Source organism: Urocitellus parryii, chromosome 5 (genome assembly GCF_045843805.1).
Source record: "Urocitellus parryii isolate mUroPar1 chromosome 5, mUroPar1.hap1, whole genome shotgun sequence".
In the NCBI taxonomy this organism is placed as follows: Eukaryota; Metazoa; Chordata; class Mammalia; order Rodentia; family Sciuridae; genus Urocitellus; species Urocitellus parryii.
The window spans coordinates 58,848,237-58,860,822 of record NC_135535.1 but is presented as its reverse complement, the minus strand read 5'-3'; the positions used below and the strand labels follow the sequence as shown (position 1 = coordinate 58,860,822).

Sequence of the window (12,586 nt, the reverse complement as noted above, 5' to 3'; positions counted from 1 at the left end):
GTAGAAAGGAAACAGCAGAAATACTCAAACTGCAGAGACAAATCTGAAGTAACATTCTCCTGCTGCAGAAAAAAACCCACAAAAAGACCACTGGAGTAAGGCCTTCAAGGCCAACAGAGGGGCACTTTTCAACTCCCTAATTACTAAACGCACAAGTTAAGGCGGTAAGGTGACTACACTTCAAAAGACTCAACGGTTTCTCCCCCTAAAAGAGCGGGAGTGGTGGTGCTTCCCCTCCCCCATTGGAGAGGCAATCCAATTGGAGCAGCCAATCCGGGAACAACTGGCTGGAGGACATCCCAGCCCAGAAAGGGAAAAGGAAATAAGTGGAGATTTAAAAATTGGTACAATTTACGAAAGGTGATTTAAGACCCTGTTCAGAGCTCAACAACTCAATACGTTGAAGAGAACGCCTTTGGGAAAACATATAACAAGTTGGCCCTCTGTCGAGGCAACAAATATAAAATATATAAAAGTCCTCCCTTGTCTTCAATATCTTGACTCCTGCTGGAAAGACACGCATAACTGGTAGCTTTGCTTTTCTCCTGGAGCGAAAAACTAGGGAAAAGGAAATGAAGAATAAGAGGGATTACCTAGCACGATACACTTTTTAGAATTTTGGAGAGTCAGGGGGATGTAGCTTAGTGTCACAGTGCTTAATTAATGTGCACAGGCCCTGGATTCTGGGTTCCATCCCCTGTACCACAAACACACAGGGAAAACAATAGAATTTAAAAATTAAAAAAATTTTACCATGTTGAAAATACAATTTTAAATTTTGCTTAAGTTCTGGGGGTGTTGCTCAGTAATACTGCTTGTCTACCACATGTAAGGACCCAGCACTGCAAAAACAAAACAACACGAATATTTCTTTTTAATTCTTTGTGTGTGTGTGTGTGTGTGTGTGTGTGTGTGGTGCTGGGGATTGAACCCAGGGCCTTGTGCATGTCAGGCAGGCACTCTGCCAACTGAGCTGTATCCCTAGCCCTAACACAAATATTTCTTAAAACTTATTTTTCTAGGAAGTCTTCTCTGGTTAACAGTTCTCCTGAATACTTAAGTACTTAGTTTATACTGCCACAATCTGGTTTAAACTGCATAGACTTTTGTTTCTCATTTCATGTTACATTTTTTGTGACATACTGGTATTTGTCATTTCTGAATGAATTTTAACCTTATTAGCTAGAGCCTCTTAGTGGGGGGTGGATACAGGGGATTTAGCCCAGGGACACTTTACTAATGAGCCACATCTCCAGACCTTTTTATTTATTTTTGAGACAGGGTTTCACTAACTTGCTGAGGGCCTTGCTAAGTTGCTGAATGAGACTGGTCTCCAACTTGTGATTCTCTAGTTTCAGCCTCCGGATTCACTAGGATTACAGGCATGTGCCATAGAGGTTTTCTTCCTAACACAGTATATTGCTTGTTTTTTTTTTCTTAATAATAATTTTTAAAAATGGATTTGAGCTTTCTGAAGGAAAAAGGTTTGCATTGCATTAAATTATTCTTTTAAGAGAACATAGTAGCTCATGCTTTGTAATTCCAGCAACTCAGACAGTTGAAGCAGAATGATCCCAAGTTTCAGCCATGGCAATTGAGAGAGACCCTGTCTCCAAATAAAAAATTAAAAAGGGTTGGAAGTGTGCACTGGGTTTGTGGCTCCATGGTGGCGTGCTTGGCTTGTATGCATGGGGTTGGGGGGGGGCACTTGGTTCGATCCTCAGCACCACATAAAATATAAAATAAAGGTATTGCGTCCATCTACAACTAAAAAAAAAAAAAGAAAGAAAGAAAAAGAGAGGTGTAGAGTGGTAGAGTGCCCAGTGTTTAATTCCCAGTCCTGCCAAAAAACAAAAAAAAAAAAATATTTTTATTTCTAGCAGATCAGCATATGGAAAACAGGCCCTTAATATTTGATGATGAAGTGTAGAGTCCTGCCTTGCATGCACAAGGTCCTGGGTTCGATCCCCAGCCCCACAAAAAAAAAAAAAAAAAAAGAAAAAATTGATGATGAAGAAGAGGAAAAAGGAAATAGAAAATGAAGGTAGCTGAGTATCCATATCCAATGGATACAACATTTGAACTTGTCTGCTTGGGTGTTGGGTATGAAGGATCTTCCAGGAAAGGCTAAGCTAGGATATGACCCAGAGGAGAGGAGGAGGGAAATACATGGTCTCTACTGCCCAAAATAGCTCTTGGTAACCTGAGGAATTGCAGTCAAGGGTTCAGCTGGGGTCACGTGCCTGGTTCTGGCACAGGGGTAGAGGTGAACAAGGGAGGTTGCCAGCCTGGTTCTCTAGGCTGCTGGAAAGAGGAAGAAGCTAAAAGTGTTGTTGTTGTTGTTGTTATTTGTAGTTGTAGACAAACAGAATGCCTTTATTTTATTGGTTTTATTTTATTTATTTTTTAAGATGTTGATGGACCTTTATTTTATTCATTTATTTATATGTGGTGCTGAGAATTGAACCCGGTGCCTCACACATGCTAGGCAAGTGCTTTGCCCCTGAGCTACAGCCCCTACCCTACAAGGGTTATTTTTAATATTCAAAGCAACAAAGTGACGACGTAGGTAACATTGGTACTTCTAGGGCTCAGTGTAACACACAAAAGTAATAAGAGGGGTTGGGGCTATAGCTCAGTGGTAGAGCACTTGCCTCCCATGGATGAGGCACTGGGTTCAATCCTCAGCAACACATAAAAAGAAATAAATAAAATAAATATATTGTGTCCACAACTAAAAAAAATAATGTTAAAAAATGTAACAAGAGGAAGAAGACACAACTGGAAAGCTCTCTCTTTCCTTTTTTTTTTTTCCCCTTGATACTGGGGACCAGGGGTGCTCTACCAATGAACTACATCTCTAGTCCTTTTTGCCTTTTATTTTGACACAGGGTCTTGCTAAATTTTCAAGGTTAGACTCTAATTTACAATCCTCCTGCCTTAGGCTCCCCAGTTGCTGGGATTACAGGCATATATCACTGCACCTGTCAACAAAACCTTCCTATGCAAAAGTCCTGGATTTAACTGTTGAATTTATCTTTATATCTAGGAGTTAAACTTTGGTTTTTTAATTCTTTTCAAGATTCACCATGTGCATAGCAGCCATACTGATTGGGAAGTAGAAGTTGTAGTGTCTTTTTTTTTTTTTTTTTTTTTGAGTTTACAATTTAGAAGAACACACATATACATGAAACAAATATAGGATACATGCTAGTTTACATGGAATTATCTGTTCAGGGTAACGTTGAGGGATGGGTTCAGTCAAGAGGGTCTTCCTGGAAGAGGTATGTTTTCAGTCAGTACTCATGGGCAGTTATTGATACAGAATGGCATGGACATACAGGGAATTGGTTGTTTCAAGCACAGGGAAAGGTTTTAGTGGCAGTAATTAGCTAATCTAATTAGTAGGGAGATAGCAAGCAAATTGCTTGGCAGGTCTATTGGACCTTGGGGATTCTTCAGTATTTAACTCAGTTAAGGCAGTGTATTAATGAGGTCACAGTTCAGTCATGTATCCCAGTTAATTTCTGTCTTTTCCCAACCAGATCCTTATTGCTCAAGATAAGTAACTGTCTCACATTGCATGTGTTAAGCCCTTAGTCAGAGGAGGTGGAGACAGACAAGAGAGCGAAATTAGACAGAATAAATCTGTCCTTCAAGGTTATAGGCCCATCTGGGGGTGACTTCAAATTACCATCTTTGAACTGGAAGAATATACTATACCATGATGGTAAGGAGAAGGGATGTGATATGAGGACATAACAGGCTCTCTCTGAATGCTAGGGGAAAAGATATTAGCAGCATTAAAGAAATGAGGCCGGGTGCTGTGACACACGCTATAATCCCAGCTACTCAGAAGGCTGAGGCAGGAGGACTGCAAATCCGAGGCCAGCCTCAGCAATTTAAGAAGGCCCTAATCAACTTATTGAAACCCTGTCTCACAATAAAAAATAAAAAGGGATGGGGATATGGCTTAGTGTTTAAGTGCCCCTGGGGTCAATCCCTAGTGCAAAAAAAAAAAAAAAAATCATTCCCAGTGGCAAATGCCTGTAATCCTAGCTACTTAGGAAAGTGAGGCAGGAAGACTGAAAATTCAAGGCCAGCCTCCAAAGAGTCTCTATAAAAAGAAAAATTTAGCCACATGTAGTAATGCAACTTGGGAGGCTGAAGCAGGAGAATGCCAAGTTTAAGGTCAACTTAGTGAGACCCTCAGGGAGTTAGCAAGACCCTGTCTCTAAATAAAATATAAAACGGGGCTGGGGATACAGTCAGAGGTTAAGTGCCCCTGGGTTCAATCCCCTGTAGGAAGGAAGGGAGGGAGGGAGGGAGGAAGGAAGGAAGGAAGGAAGGAAGGAAGGAAGGAAGGAAGGAAGGAAGAAAGAGGCCTGGACATGTTGTTCACTGGATCTGTCTCCAGTACCACAAAACAAAGAAAGGTGATGAAACATTAAAACATTCATTTGGGGGCTGGGGATGTGGCTCAAGTGGTAGCGCACTCGTCTGGCGTGTGTGCGGCCCCGGTTTGATCCTCAGCACCACATACAAACAAAGATGTTGTGTCCGCTGAAAACAAAAAAATAAATAAAAAAAAAAATAAAACATTCATTTGATCAATTTTTTTTTGGGGGGTAACAAGGATTGAACCCAGGAGCATTTAAACACTGAGCCACATCCCCAGTCCTTTTTCATATTTTATTTAGAGACAGGGTCTTGCTGAGTTGCTTAGGGCCTCGCTAAATTGCTGAGGCTGGCTTTGAACTTTTGATCCTCCTACCTCAGCTTTCCAAACTGCTGAGATTACACACATGCACTTCTGTGCCTGGCTCATTTGGTCAATTTTTTATGCTGGGGACAAAATCCAGTGCTCAAACATGCTAATTTTTTTTTTTTTTTTTTAATGCTGGGGACAAAATCCAGTGCCTCAAACATGCTAAATGTCCCACTAAGCTACACCCCCCAGTCCAATAATTGTTTATTAAGCTAGTAGTATTGAGTACTACAGAGGTAGTACAGTGGTTTGGGATCACTGAGGGAGGGTTGTGGCTCAGTGGTAGAGAATATGCTTATTATGTAGTGAGGCCATGGGTTCAATTCCAAACTCTCCCTCCCCAAAAATGGTAGTGGGCTTGGTGATCATCCAGACCTAGGCTCCATCTTTATCACATAATTGTGTGAAGTTCCTGCTCTTTAAGGATAAAAGTACCTTCCTAACAAATGTTAAATGTATGCCTGACAGTTCAAGGAATGGTTCTTGCTAACTTGAATTCCAGATAAGATGGGTTTAAATTTTAAATCAATTCATATCTAGTGGAAGTCCCCAAAGTAATGTCAGTTTCAAGAGGTCAAGAGGTAGGGGAAGTTAGAGGATTCATAGGTTGCTCCCCTTTCTCTCTCTCTCTCTCTCTCTCTCTCTCTCTCTCTCTCTCTCTCTCTCTCTTTCTCTCTGTGTGTGTGTGTGTGTGTGTGTGTGTGTGTGTGTGTGTGTGTTTACTGGTGATTGAACCCAGAAGTCATCTACCAATGAGCCAGATCCCTACCCCACCTCACCCCACTCTTTATTTATTTTGAGAGAGGGCCTTGCTAAATTTCCCAGGCTGGCTTTGAGCTTGACATCTTCCTGCCTTAGACTCCCAAGTTACTGGGATTGCAACCATGTCTGTTGGCACCTGGTACTTTTTTCTCCTTTGGTGCTGAGGATAGAATTCAGGGCCTTGTGTGTGCTAAGCAAGTGGTTAGCCACAGAGCACTAAATCCCCAACCCAGAGGTGGAAGGTTTATATATACTTCCAGACCCCTGTTTCTGGGCAAGATGTCTTTCTTCCACACCAATTAGACCTGCATTGAAATGAGTCATTATTTTATCCCTGCCCTTTTCCGACTACCACTACACAAAACACTTATGCAAAGCTCTTCTGATGTGGAAAGCTTGACTAAAGATTAGAAAGCAAGCTTTAGAAAGAAAGATTTAGAAAAGAAGGTTTTACTGTAACAGCATAAACATCTTATTGAGCAGTAGGTGCCATTAGTCTTAAAATATCCTTCCACTCCACCATGAGGAGGATTTCAATTGCTTTTGCACCCACCTAGATTCAGTCTCTTTCTAACTGCTGATTTCTTTTTCCTTTCTCTTTCTTTTTTCTTTCATTGTCCTCACTCTATCAAGAGCAACTGTTTTCTCTGTAAATTATGAAAAGGAGTATACTGATATTTCTTTGCCTGAATTTCTGTCTGTGAGTTTTCATCCTTCATTGAATACACACTTTTCCTGACAAAGATGATCTCTCTCCTAAAAGTAAGTCTGTTTCTTATCACTGCAACTTCTTTCTATAAATATAAAAGAGAAAACTGTGTAGTCTTAGACCAGAGCTTGGAACATTAATTTCTTTTTCCAAAGATATAAAGCATAGCACCAGGCACTGTGAAGGTCACAAGGATGAAAAGAGCTTCTAACATAAAGGCAGAATGATAAAGATCTAAGAGTGGCGTTCAGAGGATTCACAGACAACTGCTGTTGACACGGCCACAAAGTCGTCTCGGTGCCTACGTATTAGGTCTTGTGACCACAGGCTCGCCAAGAAATTTCTACTTGGTGACCTCGTTCCCCTGAGCCTTCTCTGCTGTCTCTCAAATGCACACCCAATGCCCTTTCTCGCTAGAGGTGTGAAACTACATCTCCCGACAGGCAGCGTTGTTCCCTTCCTCCCTCTCCGGGTCCCGAGCCCTGGCAACGGCGTGACGTGAGGGTACCGGGAGCTGCGGTCACGGCTTCAGTTCTAGCCTACCCGGTGGCCCGTGCGGGAGCACGGCGAGAGGAGCCGAAGCCCCGCGCCACCCCGGCGCTCCGGGGCGCTTAGCTAGCCGGGTGGCCCTTCCTGCCGCTCCTGCTCTGGAGTGAGGAGGTGCAGCGGGCGTCAGAGCGCCAGGAAGGGTCGCGCGCATGGCTTCTGCGGGCGCGCGGCGGCTCCCAGCTGGGACGCGCACGGTAGCCCAGAGCTGCGGCGGCTTCTCGATCCGCCAGGGCGCGCGCCCGGCCCCGCCCCCAGGCACTCCGCGACCGCTGCGACCAATGAGGTGAGAGGGAGGTGAGGGCGTCTGCTAGCAAGGAAAGGGGTTCCGCCAGCACCCCAAAGTTCATCGGTGGAGAGTGGTAGTCCTGGGATGCGGACGCGGCAGGGGCTGGCAGTAGTGGTGCCCTGGAAGCTCAAGTAGAACTTTGGAGAATGCTTTTGCAAATTATATGCGAGGGGAAGTGCTCTGGGTGGGTGCCAATCACTTCTTCGCCGAGACGGATGCCCTGGCAATAACGGGTCGGGCGAGGCTTTGGGGTAGTGATGCCCCTGAGTTTTGCTTTCAGCAATGGCGTAGCCCCAGAGGTAATTGGCGCTTCGCATGCACCCCTCATTTTCCCAGCCCCACCCCAGTCCTGTCCTCAACCGCCCTAGACCTTTCGCACTCGTGACTGCCTGGCGAAGGAGCTAGGCGAGTGCAGCAGGTGCTGGGGGCGGGGGGGAGAAGCTTGTCTGGACGACCTTCCCCTGGGATATTCCTCTCTTCCCCTTCACCTGGAAATGGTTGAAGAATACAAAAAAAGATTGTGACGCTGCCTCTCCCTTTTTATTGGCCTTAGGTTTCTGATCTCCTACAGCCTCCTCTTGCCCCGAGGTGCCCAGGTTTCTGCAGCTGAGACTGGCTTAACTCCCAGTCGTTCCTTCATGGGCTTTGCTGCCCCTTTCACCAACAAGCGAAAGGCTTACTCAGAGCGTAGGATCATGGGGTGAGCATCCTCTTCTGACCTGCATATCCCCACCCCTCTTCCTTTCCAAATAACCATGTCCAGGATATAATAAATGTATTAATGGTGGACGAGATTCACCTCTGGCCACCCCACTCCACAGATATGTTACTGATCCTTTATTCTTCCCTTCCATCCTTCCAATCTCAGTTTCCCTCTTTTGTTGCTATGCATGAGCATTAAGTGAAATAAGCCTAGAATTGGACCATATGGATAGAATATAACATGATGAGAGGGTATTATTTCTCTGATAACTTTTTAAAAAATGTATTTCGAGCACAATACAAGTGTAGCAACCAGGCTTCTTAGGTATTTTACATAAAATGTCTCATTTAATTCTTATAACAAACCTATGAATCAGGTATTTGATGAGAAAATGGAGACACAGGTTATTTACCTAGGGTCACACTGTTAGGAAGTTGTAGAGCTGAAGCTGGGCACAGTGATGCATGCCTGTAAAGCCAGCGACTTGGGAGGCTGAGGCAGGAGGATTGTGAATTCAAACCTAGCCTCAGCAACTCAGGGAGGCCCTAAGCAACTCAGGGAGACCCTGCCTCTAAATAAATAAATAAATAAATAAATAAATAAATAAATAAGAGAGAGAGAGAGAGAAAAGAAAGAAAGTTGTAGAACTGGGATCTGACCCTAGTGTGATCAACAGTAAAACTGACCATCTCTTATCCCTAAAATTTTCCTAAGATAAAAATAATGAATGTAACTCTTAGCACCAAAATAGTAGTAATAATAATAATAAATGTAAAAGCATTCTGCAACTTTACAAAACATAAGGTAAATTAACATCATGGGGACTTGTACATGTTTGCTTTTGGAAAAATCATTTGTCCAGTCTTAAGATTTCTAACGCCTGAAGGTGTATGGTTAGCGGGCAACATATGAATTCAGGGGCAATGGCAAGGGGGAACCTGGCCCAGCTGGCAATTTCTTGGCCTCTCTGATTCCTTTTCCCCTAGGTACTCAATGCAGGAAATGTTTGAAGTGGTGTCCAACGTCCAGGAGTATCGCGAGTTTGTGCCTTGGTGTAAGAAGTCTCTGGTGGTATCCAGCCGTAAGGGTCACCTTAAGGCCCAGTTGGAGGTTGGCTTTCCACCTATAGTGGAACGTTATACCTCTGCAGTTTCCATGGTCAAACCTCACATGGTCAAGGTGAGGCCTGCCCGGGAGGGATTGACCAGGAAGTTTTTTCTCTTAACAATTTCACATTTAAAGGCAATTTTGGAGCCAGGTACGGTGGCACAAGCTTGTCATCCCAGTGGCTCAAGAGGCTGAGGTAGGAGGATCACCAAGTTTGAAGCCAGCCTCAGCAAAAGTGAGGCACTAAACAACTCAGTGAGCCCTATCTCTAAATAAAATACAATAGGACTGGGGATGTGGCTCAGTGGTCCAGTGCCCCTGAGTTCAATCCCTGATACACACACACACACACACACACACACAAAATGCTATTTTGGCTTTCCTCATAATGACTTTATCACCTCATATCAAATATTTCCTCAATATTATAAGAAAATTGGCTTTTAATTCCATCTTATTGCCTCCTATACATAGTGATATGGCTTAACTAGCTGTCTTTATTCTAGGCTGTCTGTACTGACGCCAAGCTCTTCAACCACTTAGAGACTATTTGGCGATTTAGCCCTGGTATTCCTGCCTACCCCAGGACCTGCACTGTGGACTTTTCGGTGAGTCAGAAGGCTTTGCAGCCCAGGTCTAAAACTGAGTGTGAGAACAGAGCTGAGGTACTGTGACAGGGTTATTCTTTAAGTATATTTGGTACTAAGCATTTGCCAAGTTTATGGGTTTCACAAGTCTAAGTTTATATAGACTTGTACTCTTTTCAGTCCTAAGTCAGGACTCTTGAGAGGGTTTAAGGAACTGGAGGGGACTGGGAATAAAGGCACTGAGGAATAGTATCCTTGCATTTGCCCAAGGACAACCTAATGTGGTTTTGAAGAATTTGTCTCTTCCACATTCCCAGATTTCCTTTGAATTTCGTTCTCTGCTGCACTCCCAGCTGGCCACCATGTTTTTTGATGAGGTTGTCAAACAGAATGTTGCTGCCTTTGAGCACCGGGCAGCCACCAAGTTTGGTCCAGAAACAGCCATCCCCCGTGAATTGATGTTCCATGAGGTGCACCACACTTGACACAAAAGATTGTTCCCTAACGTCTCCTCTACTCCCCCTTCCCACCCAATTCTCTTATTTATTTGGCTTGGCTCCTGCTCCAGTCTGAGAGGATTGGACTCGACTATTTATGACAATGTTCTTCTCAATTCCCCAGAAGTTAGGCTCTACACTGACTGGAAATGTTGGGGGGAGGGAGGAGGCAGTGAGGATGAATATGGAAATGAGACATGCCTAGGAAAGGGTCAGGTTTATTCTGAAAGCTCCGTGTGCCTGCAACCTTTTCACACTGAATTAGGATCAGGACTATGTGGTTCTCTGAGCTCTGTCAGGAGACCACAGTATCTGACCAGGAAAAGAGATCAACTTCTTGAAGGCTTGAATACATTAAACCTTTCCTCTGGCAATAGTGATATTGGGTGGTATATAATTTTTGCCTGGCTTGAGATTTCTCAGGAAAAAAGGCAATCTGCCCCCAGCTTGAAATCCATATTGCCTCAGTTTTAAGAATATTTCCATGCTGCCTGGCTAACAGAGTGAGGAGCTGTCTCACCATCACAGCAATAGGGCCAAGGAGAGAAAAAAAAAAGCAATGAACAAAACTATCCTTGTACTCTTTGGTTGTATCATATTCCTCCACTTGGCCTGAGTTTTTATAAAAATTTCAATAAATTTTGAGCGTGAATTTGCCTTTTTTGTATTGTTTCTTGGGCAAACAACATAGATACAGCAGAGTAGAAGAAAGTGATGGGGGAGTAAAGGTGTAAAAAGGCCTCTTGGACACAGTGTCCCTGCTAACTATAGTAGCACATTATGCAGGCCAGGATCTAGTACCCACCCCCTTACCTATTTATAGACTTTTTCAGATCAGTTGCAGGAGGAATCTCCAGAACAGAATCATCTGGTTTCAGACTTTCCATATATCTGATGCCTTCAGGATCACCCTTTGTCATTTGGGGGAATGCCTTAAGGAAAGCTAAGAGTTGGCACTCCAGGACATACCAGAGCCCTCTAGTGTTCATGTCCTTTAACAGCAGTCCTAGATCATTTGTCCTTGATATATGATTTGTTCCTTTCACCCAGTGGGCCAAACCACTTTTTGGATTAGTCATACAAGCAGTTGTTAGGTCTCAGCTATAGTCCTTGGATGTTCCACATTGTAACAAAATTAGAAAGGGTGGGAGCTAAAGGTAAAGAACTTCCTAACAGTGAGGAGAGACAGAAATCTCCTTTGGAAATCTCACAGGAAGCCCTTCCTCTGAATACCAAAACTGCTTGAAGATAAAAGGATGCACAGGGGGCTGGGGATGTGGCTCAAGCAGTATCGCGCTCCCCTGGCATGCGTGCAACCCGGGTTCGATCCTCAGCACCACATACCAACAAAGATGTTGTGTCCGCCGAGAACTAAAAAATAAATATTAAAAATTCTCTCTCTCTCTCTCTCTCCTCTCTCACTCTCTTTAAAAAAAAAAAGGGGGGCTGGGGATGTGGCTCAAGCGGTAGCACGCTCGTCTGGCATGCGTGCGGCCCGGGTTCGATCCTCAGCACCACATACCAACAAAGATGTTGTGTCCGCCGAGAACTAAAAAATAAATATTAAAAATTCTCTCTCTCTCTCTCTCTCCTCTCTCACTCTCTTTAAAAAAAAAAAGGGGGGCTGGGGATGTGGCTCAAGCGGTAGCACGCTCGTCTGGCATGCGTGCGGCCCGGGTTCGATCCTCAGCACCACATACCAACAAAGATGTTGTGTCCGCCAATAAAATTTAAAAAATCAATAAATAAATATTAAAAATTCTCTCTCTCTCTCCTCTCCTCCTCTCTCACTCTCTTTAAAAAAAAAAAAAAAAAAGATAAAAGGATGCACAGGATGGGGCTGGGGTGGTGGCTCAGTGGTAGAGCACTTCCCTAGCATGTGTGAGGAACTGGGTTCGATTCTCAGCACTGGAAAAAAAAAAATGCACAGGATAACTTAGGACTTGTTAAGTTTAGGATCTTGCTAGTCAGACTCCTTACCTCATAATAAAGATTCTTCCAGGACTTATTAGCAGGCTCAAACATTATTAATAAAAACATTTATTTTTTATTTTATACAGAACACCCTGAAGTCTGTATCATGACTTGAGAGTCACCCAAGGGTTTACAGTGTGTCCATCTCAACAGCGTGGTTCTGGGTTTGGGGATCCACACAAACACAGGCAGGAGTTTTGAGGGAAGAAAGGGGCACAACAGGAGTGTATCTCAATCCTTTCTCAAAGAAAAGGCAGTAGAGCATTCTGAGTCACTGAAAACCTGTGCAAATGGGGCTTCTAAAACAAACACTGTACTGCAAGCTCTTGGGATGGGGCAGGAAAAGACATTGATAAATAAGGGAACATTTTCTTGTGACAGGATGAGGAAGGTTTACTACTCTTTTGAGTGCCCCCAGCGCTAAGACCTGATACTTGAAGGAAGTCATATCCAATCTTGAATAATTTCTCTGTTCAAAAAGAAATGCTAGTACCCCTGGGACCAGATCATAAAGGAACTGGCCATTCCTGAGCCCATGGTTCTATGCCCCACAGTGTATTAACACAGGAGAAAAAGAAGTCATTGTAGTGGCTTATGTTCTGTGGAAGTAAAAAGTTTAATTCACATTAAGCACTGATAAAGCC

The 12,586-nt window shown here is 43.7% G+C and overlaps 1 protein-coding gene across 1 annotated transcript; it reads left to right on the top strand.

Moving 5' to 3' along the window:
- The first annotated feature begins 6,655 nt into the window (after positions 1 to 6,655).
- Coq10a (coenzyme Q10A) lies at positions 6,656 to 10,620 on the top strand. The gene is made up of 5 exons (XM_026398391.2): positions 6,656 to 7,071; positions 7,628 to 7,774; positions 8,764 to 8,956; positions 9,391 to 9,492; positions 9,789 to 10,620. The coding sequence occupies exons 1-5, from the start codon at positions 6,938 to 6,940 to the stop codon at positions 9,954 to 9,956; spliced, it is 744 nt and encodes a 247-aa protein (XP_026254176.2). The 5' UTR covers positions 6,656 to 6,937; the 3' UTR covers positions 9,957 to 10,620.
- Positions 10,621 to 12,586: the final 1,966 nt, after the last annotated feature.

What these genes read in the sequence shown, in the direction of transcription:
- Coq10a (XM_026398391.2), top strand. Translation starts at nt 6,938, where the DNA reads ATGGCTTCTGCGGGCGCGCGGCGGCTCCCAGCTGGGACGCGCACGGTA. An exon ending in TCAGAGCGTAGGATCATGGG is followed by an intron (nt 7,775 to 8,763) that starts GTGAGCATCCTC and finishes CTTTTCCCCTAG; the next exon opens with GTACTCAATGCAGGAAATGT. An exon ending in TCAAACCTCACATGGTCAAG is followed by an intron (nt 8,957 to 9,390) that starts GTGAGGCCTGCC and finishes TCTTTATTCTAG; the next exon opens with GCTGTCTGTACTGACGCCAA.